This window comes from Perca fluviatilis, chromosome 3 (assembly GCF_010015445.1).
Source record: "Perca fluviatilis chromosome 3, GENO_Pfluv_1.0, whole genome shotgun sequence".
In the NCBI taxonomy this organism is placed as follows: domain Eukaryota; kingdom Metazoa; phylum Chordata; class Actinopteri; order Perciformes; family Percidae; genus Perca; species Perca fluviatilis.
The window spans coordinates 26,065,791-26,082,390 of NC_053114.1; the positions used below are offsets into that span (position 1 = coordinate 26,065,791).

Genomic DNA, 16,600 nt, shown 5'->3' on the forward strand with positions numbered 1-16,600 from the left:
AGTACGGCCATCTATCAGAGGGAGATTAGGTCGGCGTACGGTAGGTGGCGGTATGTACCTAAAAGTTGGTATTGCAATTCGAAAAACACACAAAGAAGAAGAGGAAGAAGAATTGTGGGATTGCAATGGCTGCTCCCTAGTCTGTAAACATTCGCGTTGTGTTTATGAAAGCCGCAGTTGAAATATTTTCCAGTGACAGCTACAGGTTCGTAATTTCCTCCATTACTTACCCGTCTATTAGTTTACGTCAAATAATGAACTTGATGTGAGAATTTCTGCATTTTAGACCCAAATAAACAAGCGGCAGTTCTCCGCAGTTTGCCGCCCGGCCTTGTCGGGACAGAACCTGATAGCTCGCAGGCTAGCTGAGGCTGGCTGCTCTATCTGAGGTACGCAATAGTTTCATTTCATTTAATCTATCCGTTATTAAACTTGGGAAAATGTAATAATTTAACTTACAAATGCTTTAATGAGTCACAGTTAACGTAGTTAGGATTTACAACACGTCATCCTCGAAAACGCATCGATGTGAACTTCTGCATTTGTAATACTAGCTAAATTGTAAAACAAATTTACAGTTGAGCTAAAACAAAAGACAGGAGAGCTAACGTTAGCTGGGATGAGTCTGGGCCCATTTGTGACTTTGGAGTAACGTTAACATACAAAGTGTTGAGGTCACAAATGAGCTACAAAGTTAACGTTAATGGCCAAACAGATGTTGATAGTGTAATTGTCATATATGAATGAGTTACCACTTCATAAGTTAACGCTGTCTGTGTCTTGATGGGTTGAGTAAGTTAATAGATTACTACTAGACGTCTCTTTGAGCTGAAAGTAAAATTTGATACACCACGAATTGGAGCAACCCACTTAGTGTCCATGGTCTGAAACTGACACAAATCTCGGTTCAGTGTAGACTGACAGAAAATGAAATCACCACAAATTTGATAACCCAATAGTTGTTAAAGTGATATATTAAGAAAGAAACCTTTCCTTGTTCCATCTTCTCCACTGTAAGGATTTGCTGCTATTCTCTGTTTTATATTATTGCCAGTTAGAGCTGAAACAGTTACTTGATTTATTACCATTGATTGACATAAAATTCATCTGCACCAATTTTGATAATCAACTAATTGTCCAAGTAATTTGTAAGCTGTTATGGTAAGCTGAATATCTTTGGGTTTTTGACTGTTGGTCGGGCAAAGTAAGCAATACGAAGAGGTCGGCTTTCACTATGGGATCTTGTTATTGGCAATTATTGCTATTTTCTGACATCTTATAGATTATACAATTCATTATGCCCCAAAGCTCAAACAATTAGTTTTAAACAATGTTAAACAAAAAGTGTTGTCATGAGCAACAATTTAGTTTAGCTTTACACATTTTCACCTTTTGCACATGCCATTATTTCCTCGCAGATAATGGATGAAGATTTGTCCATGCATAGGCTGGAAGGGACTGATCCAGCTGCTGAAGTTGGTGGACTGATAGTAAAGAAAAAGAGTGCTGCTGCAGAGCCCCATGTTTTTCGGGCACCCACTCCACGCACCTCCTTGCTGGGCTTGGATCTGCTGGCAGCCCAGAAAAGGAAGGAGCGTGAGAGTAAGGAGCAGGCAGACGCTAGTGCCGAGGACAGAAATAGAAAGAAGTCAAAGGTTTCCTCCTACAAGGACTGGGAGGAAGGTAAAAGTGACTCTGAATCTGATGAAGAAGACGATGATAACAACAGGGATGATAAGAAGGAGAGGTAAGTGCTTCACACAGAATAATATTTATTGAAAATCATGGATAATGTATAAATAAACAGGTAACTCCTGTCCCTAATGTACATGGAGATTATCATTAGTTCTTAATTTAATATTCAATTCTTTGGATCTCTATACCCCTGCACTTTTTGTGGATTTTTAGCCTTTTCAGATAGAAAGCCCAACTCACTAAAGCAGTGCAAATATAAAACCAGGACTGTCACTGTGAGTCATTGCAAAACATGAATGAACTTGGAACATTAACACCCCTTTCTTTTAGGGCCCTATCTTGCACCTGGCCCAGCGCAAAGCCTGACGCAAGTGTCTTTGCTAGTTTAAGACCGACGCAGTTGTCAATTTCCCGTCCAGCGCCCACGTCTTTTAAATAGCAAATTCACCTGCATCTATCTGTGCACCCATGGGCGTGCTGGTCTTACAGGGAGGTGTGTTCAGGTGCGTTCTTAGCGTATTGCTATCTTGAGGCAGCAGGAAGTGATCGTGCCATTGACCAACAAAAACCTGGTCAAAAGTCTATTTCATTATTTTATCAGCAAATTAATAAAATGTGCCTAGGATTATACACAGCGCGTGCACACTATGCTTGTTACACACACACAGGAAAGCGCAGCAGCACACATACATGCAAAAGGTTATAAAAGAAATAAAAATATTACGGTGCAAATCCGCCATCATAATAGCAATGCGCCAAGGTACAAACTCACCTGGCTTTTAAAGGGAATGGGAGATGACACTGATTGGTTTATTGCATGTTACGCCCAAAACACACCTATGAGTTAATGAAGACACTAGTACAACCCTTTTGAACTATGTGCCTGGCGCACAGACCCTTTTTTTCCGCCATCAAACACGCCCAAAACGCACTTGCGCCATGCTCTTAGATCATTAAAATAGGGCTCTTAATGTTTATGCATTGCTTGTATTTTCTTTGTTCTTCTTTACTCATTGGTTATTTTTCTAACTGTAGTAGCACACAAATAGTATTATTAATGTGTAATATTTTTATTTTCGTCTTTCCAGTAGGAAGTATCGTGTGACTGGCTCCGAGACACCCTCAAACCCCGGAGGGGTCAGCGAAGAGTTCCGCCGCAGACACCAGCAGAGAGAGAAAGACAGACGTGAGCATGGAGTGTACGCTTCGTCCAAAGATGACAAGAACAGAGACAAAGACAAAGACAGGAGCAGAGATAAGGGGAGAGACCGAAGGAGTGAAAAAGGTGATTCTAAAGATCACTCATGTAGTTTGTGTTCTAATGCGAGTAGACTTTTGGTTGTAAGGAAAACAGTTAGCAATACAATTTTGGACTCAGGCAACCTGTGATGGGCAAATGGTTCATTATTTTTTTTACATGTATTTATTTATTATAAAGTGGATTGAGTATTTGAAAAAACACAATTGGGAGGTTAATCGATAATGAAATCAAATGTTAGGTCAGTCAGGGTTGTTGAGAGTAACTTTCCCTGTCTCTGTCAGATGAGCGAGAGAGCAGCCATAGCCGTGGCAGCCGGTCGGAGCGTTCGGAGCGCGGTGAGAGGAGTGAGCGCTCACAGAGAGATGGCTGGTCCGATCGCATCAGCCGGGGGAGTAAGAGAGAGGAACCCCTGACGCCACAGCATCGCCCCAGAGGTAGTTTTGTTGTATTTCTTTTTATTTCAGTGTGTTATTTATAATTATCCTTGTATTCAGTTTATTATATATGTTGGTTGACTAAACTTTTTAATTTTTTACATAGATTCTTTCACACCCTCACGCTCCAACTGGGAGGAGGACGACAGTGGTTATGCCAGTTCCCGGCTTTCCCAGTGGGAGTCTCCGTCCCCCGCCCCGTCTAACAAAGAGATGGATCGCTCAGAGCGAAGCCATCGCTCCGGCCGAGAGAGTGAGAGGAGAGACAGGTAAACAACTGTCATTCATTTTATCTCACAATTTTATTCTCCTCACCCCAAAACCTTAGTTTTAGAAGAGTACATAGTGGATTTGTAATAACAAACAATACCTGATAGTTCAATGCACTTAAAATAATTGATAATGAAAATGAAAAAAGACAGAAAATTCTGTATAGTCCTCAGTAGGCATACAGTTTGTAAAAGCAATGTTTTATTTCCTTTTGTACTTTCGAGTTTTCTCATGGATTTAGGTAAAATGCAAATAATAGTCTGAATAAATAAATCACCTCATTTTGCAAGCAGATCCATACCTACATAAAACTAACTTGAAGAATAAAAAATAAAGGCTTAGGTGAGATGGTTCTCTTAAAGATAAAGACCGGAACTTGGTTGGACTAACATTCTCCAGACATGTAAGAGGCTTTTGTAAATCCTCACTGTTAGTTCTGCCGCTTAGCTGCTGAGAAACGAATGCTACTTGATGCTAACATAACATCGGTCTGCTGTGTGCTTAGGTCAATCAGAGGCCGTTACCCCGACGACACACCTCTGCCTACCCCATCATACAAGTACAACGAGTGGGCCAATGACAGAAAGCATTTAGGTTCTACACCTCGTTTATCACAAGGAAAAGGTATTATTCCAAAAACAATATATAATGTGCTCACGTGCTGGAATTATGAAATGTCTCATAATATTTCTTATTCTGTCTCTTCTTCAGGTAGGAAAGAAGATGGTGTGGGGGGAATTATGTTTGATAATGTAGATGAGAAAGACCAGTGGGAGGAGGACCAAAAGGTGAGTGTCACAGTTATTCCTCATTCATGCCTCACAGAAGTTATTAACTATTTTCTGTTTCTATTTTACTATTTTTTTTCTCTCTAATTGTCTCACTGTTTTGCAGCAAGCAGACAGAGATTGGTACATGATGGATGAGGGCTATGATGAGTTCCACAACCCTTTCACGACCACCTCTGAAGAATATGTAAAGAAGAGAGAGCAGATCCTTCAGAAGCAGACTCAAAAAAGAATATCTGCCCAGAAGCGACAGATCAATGAGGTACTGTGTGTCTGCATGCACAGACATATACGCTATATGTTTGGTACTATACGTGTCCTGTTGGTACATCTGTCTGTGTTGGGGTCCATCTTTGTAACCGGCTGTGTTTCTTGTCTCAGGATAATGAGCGGTGGGAGACCAACCGTATGCTGACCAGTGGTGTGGTGCAGAGGTTGGAGGTGGATGAAGACTTTGAGGAGGACAATGCGGCTAAGGTTCACCTTCAGGTTCACAACCTGGTTCCTCCCTTTCTGGATGGAAGAATAGTCTTCACTAAGCAGGTAAACAAGGCCAAAATAGTTCATGAGGTTTACCGTTGAGGTTGACAAATGGCTCTACCAAAATATTTAATAATGAGTCGGTGTCTTTTTTTTTTTTTTTTTTGTCAGAACTATACTTGAAGAGTTTTTTATCTGAATGTGTGTGAAATGTGTGTATTTGTTTCCCTGCTGCAGCCAGAGCCTGTCATCCCTGTGAAAGATGCTACCTCTGACATGGCCATCATCGCTCGTAAAGGCAGCCAGCTTGTCCGTAAACATCGTGAGCAGAAAGAACGCAAGAAGGTTGGCTGGATTATTTACTACTATTATTGTTGTGTGTATATAGACCCCCCACTGTGGATGGAATCATGTTTGTCGTGGATGCAGGATACTGCAAACCCACACCACACACACATACACACACACATACAACACACACATACACACACACAGCATACACACACAAAAAGAAAAGAAAGAACAGAAGAAGAGAGAGAGAAGAGAGAGAGACAAAGAGAGAGACAAGAGAGAGAGAGAGAGAGAGAGAGACAGAGAGAGAGAGAGAGAGAGAGGAGAGAGAGAGAGAAGAGAAGAGAGAGAGAGAGGGGGAGAGGGAAGAGAGAGAGGAGAGAGGGGGAGGAGGAGGAGAGGGAGGAAGAAAAACAGGAGACAGAGAGAGAGAAGAGGAGAGGAGAGAGAGACAAGAGAATGGGCGGGAGCGACGAACACACACAAGGAACACAAAGATGACAGGAGAAAAAAAAGGACAGCACAAAGGGAGAGGGAGGAGATAGGACAAGGAGGAAGAGAACTGAAACGAGGAGACACTAAAATACGGTGACCAGAAACGAATCTACAAAGCAACACAAACCCCCCCCCCCCACAAGAGGAAAGAGACCATATGAGACAAGACTGGAGGGCAGGAAGAAGAAGATGGAATAGAGACGACCGCAACAGCAACAACAAAAGAACAAGACCACCCACCAAAAGACAAACGGAGGAAGGAAAGAAAGTGGGCATTGAAGGACACAGAAAGAAAGGAGAAAGAGAAATGGAAAGAGCGATGAGGGAGGTGGACAATACGAAGGGAAAGGACAGAAAGAAGAAGAAACGAAGGATGGAACAAGGAAGGAAGAGAGGGGAGGAATAAAGGAGAGGAGAACGGTAAGGAGAAAAATAAGGAAAGGAAAGAAGGAAGAGGAGGATGGAAAGAAAGGAGAGGGATAAACTAGAAAAGAGAAGAATAAGGGGAAAGAGGGAAGAGTGAAAGGAGGAGGGGGAGAATAAGGAAAGAAATAAAATAGAGGAGGGAGTGGAGTGGGATGGATGGATGAAAATAGGCTGGAAAAGAAAAGGGGGGAAGGGGAGGGAAGAGGATGAGGAAGTGGAGTGGAGAAGGGAGGAATGGAGGGGGTGGAAAGGGGGGACACCTAATGGAAGATTTCTTTTAGTTATTTTCAAGACGTACACACAGCTGCATCTGCTGTGTCTAAATGATAAATGACCCAGTGAGGTTGTTGTTGTTTTCTTTTCTGATTTCATTGTAAAAGCACTGTATTTCCACTCAACTGTCTTTCTGTCCACTGTTTCCCATCAGGTTGTATCCCGACGTACTGATTTGAAACTCATAGTTACCTCTGCAACTATGGACTCAGACAAGTTTGCTGCATTTTTTGGCAACGTACCCATTTTCCACATTCCAGGAAGAACATTTCCCGTAGACATCTTGTTTAGCAAGGTATGTTTCTTTTTCTATTCTACTTTCACTTAAGGCCTAGAGCACCACTATTTTATATTAATAGGAGTCCATTACATTCAAGCCATTGCCAAATGAGTTGATACAAAGCTAATTAAGACTATCCGCTCCACAAACTCTCTGTATTTCTCCGTATGGCAGGTTTAGAAAATGGTGCAATCCGTCAATTTCCGCTTTCAGTTTATCAAATACCCTATAGACAATACATATACTGTGTTAACTGACATGAACTAACTTTTGGCATATAACAATAAAAGGCTCTCTTAACTATTGTGCCAAAATTATATCTTGGTTGTTGCCATTTCAGTGGTTTTGTCTTGTACTGGACTGATTTGTTGTGTTTTTGTGTGTAGACTCCTCAGGAGGACTATGTGGAGGCAGCAGTGAAACAGGCCCTGCAGATCCATCTCAGTGGGTTGATAGGAGACATCCTCATCTTTATGCCTGGGCAGGAGGATATTGAGGTGAGCGACATGGCTACTATTATCACTCAAATTATTGTTGCATTTTAATTTTGGCATAAAGGACTGTGATCTGAATTTCATGTACTAAATGTGCTGTATAAGTAAAGTAGTAGTTTTTGCTCCTCAAAAAGACAGAATGTAACCTGTCAGTTGCTGGCCACTTCCCGTCTATATTTCATTTATGTATATTTTACATACATTTTGTCAGTTGACAAGGAACAGATTGTTCTTTCCATTTTGTGTTCCCAATTAAAGTAAGGCATATCTTTGTCCTTGCAGGTGACGTCCGATCAGATCGTGGAGAGGTTGGAGGACTTGGAAAATGCTCCTGCTCTGGCCGTGCTTCCCATCTACTCCCAGCTGCCTTCCGACCTCCAGGCCAAGATCTTCCAGAAGGTTTGTATCTGTAACTGCCCATAGTGTTGCATGCATTTCTACACTTTATATCTATGAGTCCTTGTATTAAACCCAAGCGAGAAAACAAATCTGGCTGCCTTTAATTTATCCTCTGCTAGGCTCCAGATGGTGTGAGGAAATGCATTGTCGCAACAAACATCGCTGAGACCTCCCTCACTGTGGATGGAATCATGTTTGTCGTGGATGCAGGATACTGCAAACTTAAGGTACTCCAAGGCCTGACATTTTATTTATATATATATATATATATATATATATATATATATATATATATATATATATATATATATATATATATATATAAACTATTTTACTCACTTTGCAGTTCTTTCCCTCTGTGCAAGTTTAAACCAATCTTACATTATTTTTGTCTTACTCAATTTATTTTTTTTCCCCAACAGGTTTTCAATCCTCGCATTGGAATGGATGCTCTACAGGTTTATCCCATCAGCCAGGCTAATGCCAACCAGCGTTCTGGCAGAGCAGGACGTACAGGACCAGGACAGTGTTACAGGTAATGGCCCTTGTGTTCTCTCTGCATAATCAGTGGTGAGCTGGAATTGGTGCATAAAAGTGTTAAAATATGTGCCATATTTAGGCTCCTGCAAAGCTAGTCATAAACTTGACTTTCTACTGATATGACAAAAGGAGGATATTTTCATTTTACACTACTGAGAGCAGGGACTAACAGTAATTCCCCACTATCTTCATTCATTAACATACACTTGACACCCTGCTTTGCCATATTTACTTAAGGAAAGATTAAGCGATAAGACACACCAGGGTGATACATTTTGCATTGCTAAGGAGCGTGGATGCTTATGAAAGCCCACATGTTTCTAGATTAATCCTGCCCACCTGCTCCTACACACAAGCTCACACAAATCTATGAAGAATCAGTTTTGGAGGAGCTTTACACTTTGTACAGTCAAGGTGTTAGAGTGTATGTGATAGAGAGCAGAGAGAGTGAGTCACACTGGTTTGCTCTGCTTGCGTGGAGAATTCCCCACTCAAAGACACTTTTAGCTGTGACTGCACTCACTCACAAGCTCAAAACCTCCATATACATTACAATCATTCACTTCAGACAGCTGTAATTATTGCGAGAGCTTTCTTTGGTTGGGTCCTTTACTTTAACTCAGGCTCTGGATGTTTCCCTTTTAATAAATTGTAGCATCCTGAATTTTCCTCTGCAGCTGATCTACATCTGGCACCTTTTGCTTATTTAGAATCCCACTGACATGTCTGCACATATTGGAGAACAAAATAATTCAGTGTGACAGAACAACATTGCCCATGGGAGCATATTCCCCATTTCTCTGTACAAATATCTGTACATATTTCTTGTTTAGAAAAATCTGATTTTGGTTTAACATCATTCTTGGTGACTTCAATTTCACACTCGCTGTCTCTATCCGTGCCTGTCTCCGTGAACCTCCTCTCTGTCCAGGCTGTACACTCAGAGCGCCTATAAGAACGAGATGCTGACTACCACCATACCAGAGATCCAGAGGACCAACCTGGCCAATGTAGTCCTGCTGTTGAAGTCTCTGGGTGTTCAGGATTTGCTCCTCTTTCACTTCATGGATCCACCACCTGAGGACAACATGCTCAACTCCATGTACCAGCTCTGGATCCTGGGAGCTCTGGACAACACAGGTAGGTAGTGAACAAGATTTGGAATTACCAGAGGTATCATAACACAATGTTGATAAGATATCTTTTTATTAAGTATGCATTTACATGGCATTGACATTTTTACCTTTTGTGAAAGTGTTCATTTAAACTAGGACTACACCTAACTTAGTTATCTTTTCTCTACCTCTACTACTAATTATAATAATAATAATAATATAATATAATTATTATTATTATTATTATTATTAAGTTTGTTTGTATAGCACCTTTCACACAAGAAATACAGCACAAAGTGCTTTACAATAATAATAAAAACAAAGAATGCCTAACATGAGATGAAACATGAAACCCTTTTGAATAATATGAATACAAATAAAGTTAAAAATATTAAAATCAGTACCCATATTTGCAGCATGCACATATACATCAAACTAATACAGCTTCAAAAGGTCTGCATTCTACTACTCTGTTCTTGTCTTTTTCTCTAGTCGTAGTACAAGGCCTAGACCAGTCTTAAACACAGAGGTCCCAGACAACATAAATCGTCCGGTTTTTGAGATGATGATGATGATGAAGCTGTGACAGAGAATATTGGGTATTTCAGGGTCTTATTTCCCCCTCAGCGCTGCTTTGAGCTCCTACATACCACAAACACAGGCAGGAGACTAGCTGTTTAAAGGATGCTGCAGACATAGCAAACAAGCCTTGAGGAGATAGTTGTGAGGTTGAGCCAGTGGAGTAATTGCCTGGTAACTGATCCTGTGTTTTATTTGACTGGTCGGGTCTCATTTTTGTCTCATCCTTAGCCAGATTCCAGGGGATTTATGGATTTTGGGATGAGGCAAGGGGGAGGGGGCTTTTGATGATTCCCTGTACCGTGTGTTAACAGCAGATTATCTCTGATTAAGGCTTACCTGCCCCAAACTGGCTGCTCTGCTTCTCTGCTTTTCCTCATCATAAGCCTCTTACACTCTGGTCTAATCATTTAAATCAGAACTGCCAAAGTTTTTGATCTCACTCTCTTTTTTTTTTTTTTTTTCTCTACAAGTATTCTCAACTGTCAGCAGTTCATCCTCCCCTCTCACGGTGATAGACAAATAAGTGTCACATTATGCTGGCTTTTTCCTCACGCCAGCAGGCTTTCGATGGAAAAGAAGCTTATCACTCACTCGTCTTGTGCTTGTTCCTCCTACATTCTTCACGTCTCACTCTTCGTAACTGTGTTCTCTTGTGTCCTTTCAGGTGCTTTGACACCGACGGGGCGTCTGATGGTGGAGTTTCCCCTCGACCCTGCCCTCTCCAAGATGCTGATTGTGTCCTGCGACATGGCTTGCAGTGCTGACATCCTTATCATTGTCTCCATGCTCTCTGTGCCGGCCATCTTCTACAGACCGAAGGTAAGTCTCATTTGATACAGTTACTGTATAATTGAAACGCATACTGTTTAGTATAAAAATACAAAGTGTCAGTTTCAAATTAATAGGCTTCCAACTCTTGCACATCTATATTTCCATCCATTTGTATTACAAGGTTAATTTATTCTTGTCATTTTACAACACAATGTTGCACAATGAAATGTAAGATGTAGGCCCTTTCAGCTTATAGATACTATTAATGTATTCTGTTGTGTTAAAGTGGCTTTAATCCATATAGTAATATCAGCAATGGTTGACATGTATGTATGTATGTATGTATGTATGTAGTCACTCGAAGCGATGACCCCACGGAGATTGTTAAATTGACTGTTCTAGTTCACTCTCATAGTGTTGTTTTTGGTGGTAGAAGGCTGTTTTGTTAGTGAAAAAGCTAAAAAACAAAAAACCAAGCAGCACACTAGCTGTCTAGCACCCCAGTTAGAGACTAGCTGGTGAACACAGTGCAACATTTAGCAGTTTAAGAGCTTTTTAGCTCTGTTTTGGAGACTAAAAAAAGAGCTACAAGGAAAATAAATAATGGACTTAAATTCACCATCTGAAACTTGTCTCCCAATTATTATTATTATTATTATTATTATTATTATTATTATTATTATTATTATTATTATTGTTATTATGACCATGTTGCTCAGATACTGCTGGATGTGGGTATCAAACTGTTTTCTAACAAATTTGCCATATCAGCTTAAAAGGTCATTTAAAATATGCTTAACTATGTTGTATTTGCTGCGTGTTTTCAGTTGCATGGCCAAAAATTTTTTGGGGCATTTTTAAATACTGTATTTAACAATTGACTCTTTTAAATTCATGAAATAATTTGTATAACGATATTTCCCAATGGGAAAAAAACAAAAACCTTGAAATCAAAAATGATTCCAGTGATGTATGGATACTCGATCTGTGTGTTGCTGCAGGGTCGTGAGGAGGAGAGTGACCAGGTGAGGGAGAAGTTCTCAGTCCCAGAGAGCGACCACCTCACCTACCTTAACGTCTACATGCAGTGGAAGAACAACAATTACTCCAGCATCTGGTGCAACGACCACTTTATCCACACCAAGGCCATGCGCAAGGTCAGACTCCACTGCTGCTGCTTAACCTCTCTATCAACACCCTCTGGCCCTGGATAGAAACCACTCATTCAGTTTTCACTTGAATTCCAGCACAGCAAGATGATCATGTGGAAATTTCAGAGTTTAAATTGTGCTTTGTTTTCTTGCTTTTAATTTGGTGTTTGAATATGTTTTGTTATGCTTTGGTTTAGATTGACAAATCTTCACCTAATCAGTGATATATTTTCCCCTAAAACAATTGATTGCAAGCCAACAGGTTGGACGTGTTTCTATGTGGTTCAACTTCCAATTCATATTGTTTTTGTGCAGGTACGTGAGGTGCGCTCCCAGTTAAAGGACATCATGGTCCAGCAGAGGATGAACCTGATTTCCTGTGGGTCGGACTGGGATATCATCAGGAAGTGCATCTGTGCTGCATACTTCCACCAGGCTGCCAAGCTCAAGGTATTTCCTGCACTTTCCTCAGTTAATATGTCACGCCTAGTGGCAATTGGTTGTGGCAGATTTATAGCAGCATAATTACAGAGTGGTGAAATATCCCTTCTGGCCTCGCGTTAATACAGCGCTGAAATCTGAAAGGGAATTTGAAATCATGACTGTATAATCAAGGTTCTCCGTTTGACTTATGAGAAGCCGGGTAACCCAAGCAATTGTAGCAATGTTGGATATACTTTGGATTTATTTTCCTGCTGTCTAAGCCAGGTCAAGAAGCAAATTAGCCCATATGACCTGCTTTGCTCCGACCTTAAAGTGCTCCTATAGATGCAGGCACAAACATACACAGCAAAACTGCAAAAAACTACACACAGGTTCCTATTTTCCCATTCAGAAATTCTGAGTCGCACATTTAATTAGTTATTTATGCCTGTGTTTGCTCCCAGGGCATTGGTGAATATGTGAACGTGAGGACAGGCATGCCATGTCACCTCCATCCTACCAGCTCCCTGTTTGGTATGGGCTACACTCCCGACTACATCATCTACCACGAGCTCGTCATGACCACCAAGGTAAAAGGTCTGCCGGCTGCAGAACCCGGCCTGCATGAAAACAATTATAGATATATGTGTTGTTGATGTTTAACTTGCTCTTTGTGTTGTAGGAGTACATGCAGTGTGTGACTGCAGTGGATGGGGAGTGGCTGGCAGAACTTGGACCCATGTTTTACAGCATCAAACATGCAGGAAAAAGTAGACAGGTAAGGCAAGACAAGGCTGGTACTTGATCAATGGATATTAGGTTCATTCACAACACAGCCAAAAGTATAGACTGGAATTTCCACATATGTCTGTGTACTTTTGTTCCGTGGCTGATTACATAATTTGGGCTTTGTCCCTTAGACCTGTGGTTCCAAAACACTTTGGTTTGTAATCTCTTAGAATGAAGAAATTACTACTTGTGACCTCTTGTCAATGTTTGCATATAACCTTTGGTTATGAGCCGGTTCAACCTAAAAGCGATATTTCTTTTTTTTTTCTCGATATACCTTTCTCATCTGTTTGTGTCGCTCTTCCAGGAGAACCGTCGCCGGGCCAAGGAGGAGATCAGCAACATGGAAGAGGAGATGTCCATGGCTGAGGAGCAGCTGCGAGCACGTCGAGAGGAGCAGGAGAAGAAGAGCATCACTGGCACTGTTAAGTAAGTCGGCGACCATCTCTCTCCCTTTTGCCTCCTCATCACACACGGGTCCTCATCTAACAATAGTTTCCTGTGGCCCTCATTTTCCATACAAGATTGAAACAGTTAATAGATGGAAACAGTTAATTTACCTACCTCGCTGCCAGTCCTTATCTTCACCCGTCCCTCCCTCTCCTCCTCTCTCACTCACTCTACTCCACCTCTCTCACTCTTCATGATGAGCTTTTCTCACCTCTGGTCCCTCCAGACGAGACAAAAAGAAATAATATTGACTCCTGGGTGACCCCCATTACTGCAGCAATTTAAATTGTGCCATAGCAGAGCAGAGAAAGGAGGGGAACGTTCAATTTCAAATTAGACCAAAAAATTAATTTCACACCCATCCACTAGCTTTACAGAGAGAAATAAGGTTATAAAGACAGATTAAAATTTTTTTTTTATTGTTAATTAATCAGCTGGTTTATCTGTCTGAGTTTGCGTGACAACGTCTGTAACAGATCTGTTGAAAATAATCACACTGGAGGTGTAGGATTAAGAATTAGATTTAAATAGAGGAAGCTGGATGTGTAATAATGAATGTCGTCGGCTCTCCTGGGCTCTTCGCTACCTTTGTCCTCCGGCAGGCGTCACAAGCGTCTCCTTTAAGAGGTCAGTGTGACCAAGATGAAATATTTTTTCGGGTACGCCTTCATGTGCCAGCTGCTTATCACCTGTCTCCCTGCTCACCAGCACAGATCAGTAGTGTGAATTAGTAGATGTCCCAGTCAGTAGTTTTGTGTTTAAAAGTGGAAATGCAAGGGAGTGTTTTTGGAACTACATCAGTGGTAAGAAGAAGACAAACAAGACATTTTAAGACATCACTTTGGAATTTAGGAAAGTGTAATGGGCCTTATTCATTGACATTTTATAGAGCAACCAATTAGACTTCTGGAACTGGCTTTAGTTGTGTAATCCATCATTGTGTGCATCAAAAGTTTCTTAAGGTTTTTGCAAGTTACAGTTTGTGTGTGGGTGTAGGGTTGTGGGTGTGGTAATGCAGTTTAGGTACAGATTGATTTGAGATTTTCTTGTACAAAAATGAATAAAAACTAATGGATCCCTAGATTTGTAGGAAAAAAAAAAAATTCTAAGCATAGCAGTATAGTTTGCTGTAATGTAAAATACAAAGTTTTTAGGGAATGGTCTAAAACCAATGTACATACCCTGTTGAGGGAAGCACAACAATTCTCCTGATGTGAACAGGGGCACAGTGACAGGTGTGTGTGTAAGTGTGGGCAGTGTCAGGGTGTCACACTGCTGTAATTAAAGATGATAGATTGTACTGTCAGAGGTGTCAGGCGCTCTACGTCCCAACACTTTTTATTTTTTCCCACTCTCCTGCAGTCCTGCTTTTATGTTCACGTCCAGTTGCACCGGCCAGTCTTCCCTCACCTTCAGGCTTTTCTAACCACAGCTGCTTACTTAATGTAAAAGATGTTTAGCATTGGACTAAACTGAGCAATGAAGAATGAGGCTGAATAGTATGTTGTCACAGTGGATAAAACTTGTCTTCCCACTGACTTTTCTCTGATTCAGGGCTGTGAAAATCGTCACACCAGGAAGGAAAGAAGAGGCCCCCATGACGCCTAGAAGGACCCCTGCCCGCTTTGGACTGTAGAACTCCCCCCTGGAGGTTAAAGCCCACTAACCAACCAACCATTTTGCCCCCCCCCCCTAGACTCATTATCATCCAGACCTGGACCACACCAGCACAAGCAAACACAGTGTAACTTCCAGCTGCCATTTGTCCCTCCCAGCATGGCCAGAATCAACTGCAGTTCATGTAGAGACCACTAGAGTGAGAACTTGTATAAGGCACAAGAGTCAAAGACGTAGCCTGGTCCATCAAAAAAATGTCTCCCTCCACCTTCATCAGCTGATAGCTGTTTCCATGATACATTTTAAGGAATAAAAGGACTGTTGTTTTTTTGTATATTCAGTATTTATATGTTGTCATTACTGAAGTGTTTTACAGATGTCTCTATACAGTAATGATTTTACTTGAGCTAGGAACATTTAATTTTCTATGTTCTGTTGCATTTTCTCCATTTTGAGTATATTATCAGAGGGAAATAGTGATCTAATTTTAATTTTACTTGTCTTTGTGTCCTTGCATTTACTAGTTATTGTACTGTCGTGGCTTGAGCAGCCACATGAAGAGTTGACCATTAAGTGCTCCTCTACGGACTGAAGCACTATTCAAACTGTGCTTGTGGCTTGAGTGTCTTCAGACTCTAGAGTTGTGTTGTAATATCCCCCAATACACACACACAACACTCATGCAGGCTTAGGCAATTGACCTTTTTCTACTCTCTGTTAACCTTGTTCCACCAATGTAATGTACCACAGCTTTGCTTCATAAAAAACATCACGCTGGATTAAACATATCAACTGTTTTCTTTTTCATGGTCCTTGTGTTCAAAAATAGTTTCCTTTTATTGTTTTCCTCTAAACAAATGTTGCTGTACGCCCTCTCCTGCCCTCTCAGCTGATCAGAATATTGTGCAGCTTCAGATAGACTGTCTGTAACAAAAGGGTTTAGTGAGGGCCTTGTTTGGATAGTAACGGAGGTTCTGTTTTGTCTTTGTTTTTGTTTTTTTACATCGATCTGAGACAGCACAAGGCCTGCTAATGGATTCCATTTCCCTCTTAACATCTTTTGTAAATTAAAAAAATAATAATATAATAATTCAAGGTGATTTCATTCAATATTATAGTCACTAATGTGTCTTTGTGCGCTGCAAGTGCCTTACATAATTATGTAATTTAGATGCACATTTTTAAGTTAGTTTTGCAGTGGCATGAATGATAGCTCAATAAGTGGAAATGATGCAAATAAGTTCAGGCTATACATTCTCTATATGTGGCATGAGTCGCGCCACATACATCCTGTATGTCTATATGTAGACATACAGGATGTCTACAGTTCAATAATTTTATACAGCCAGAGAGAGATTTAATCAGGCACTGAGAAGGAAAAAAAGCAGCACAATTATTTTCAATATAAAATTATCTGCTGATTACTTCTGGATTAATAGTTTTTCCATAACCTTAAAGAAATTAGTGAAAAAAGGGGATTCTTCAAATTAGGGCAGAAACTAATGATCATTTTTAGTATTGATTAATCATTTGTCAATCATAAAAAGCAAGGTAACATCTTAAACTTGCCTAAAAC

General features: G+C 40.7%; 1 protein-coding gene across 1 annotated transcript; it reads left to right on the top strand.

The window, feature by feature from the left end:
• The first annotated feature begins 76 nt into the window (after positions 1–76).
• dhx38 (DEAH (Asp-Glu-Ala-His) box polypeptide 38) lies at positions 77–15,821 on the top strand. Its single transcript, XM_039796133.1, has 23 exons — positions 77–389; positions 1,419–1,747; positions 2,784–2,980; positions 3,238–3,390; positions 3,497–3,659; positions 4,166–4,284; positions 4,372–4,448; positions 4,555–4,710; positions 4,830–4,991; positions 5,166–5,363; positions 6,568–6,708; positions 7,080–7,190; positions 7,470–7,586; positions 7,706–7,813; positions 8,009–8,121; positions 9,058–9,266; positions 10,488–10,642; positions 11,596–11,751; positions 12,061–12,195; positions 12,633–12,758; positions 12,851–12,946; positions 13,265–13,386; positions 14,962–15,821. The coding sequence occupies exons 2-23, from the start codon at positions 1,422–1,424 to the stop codon at positions 15,041–15,043; spliced, it is 3,222 nt and encodes a 1,073-aa protein (XP_039652067.1). The 5' UTR covers positions 77–389; positions 1,419–1,421; the 3' UTR covers positions 15,044–15,821.
• Positions 15,822–16,600: the final 779 nt, after the last annotated feature.

What these genes read in the sequence shown, in the direction of transcription:
- dhx38 (XM_039796133.1), top strand. Translation starts at nt 1,422, where the DNA reads ATGGATGAAGATTTGTCCATGCATAGGCTGGAAGGGACTGATCCAGCT. An exon ending in CAGGATACTGCAAACTTAAG is followed by an intron (nt 7,814 to 8,008) that starts GTACTCCAAGGC and finishes TTTCCCCAACAG; the next exon opens with GTTTTCAATCCTCGCATTGG. An exon ending in ATGCAGGAAAAAGTAGACAG is followed by an intron (nt 12,947 to 13,264) that starts GTAAGGCAAGAC and finishes TCGCTCTTCCAG; the next exon opens with GAGAACCGTCGCCGGGCCAA.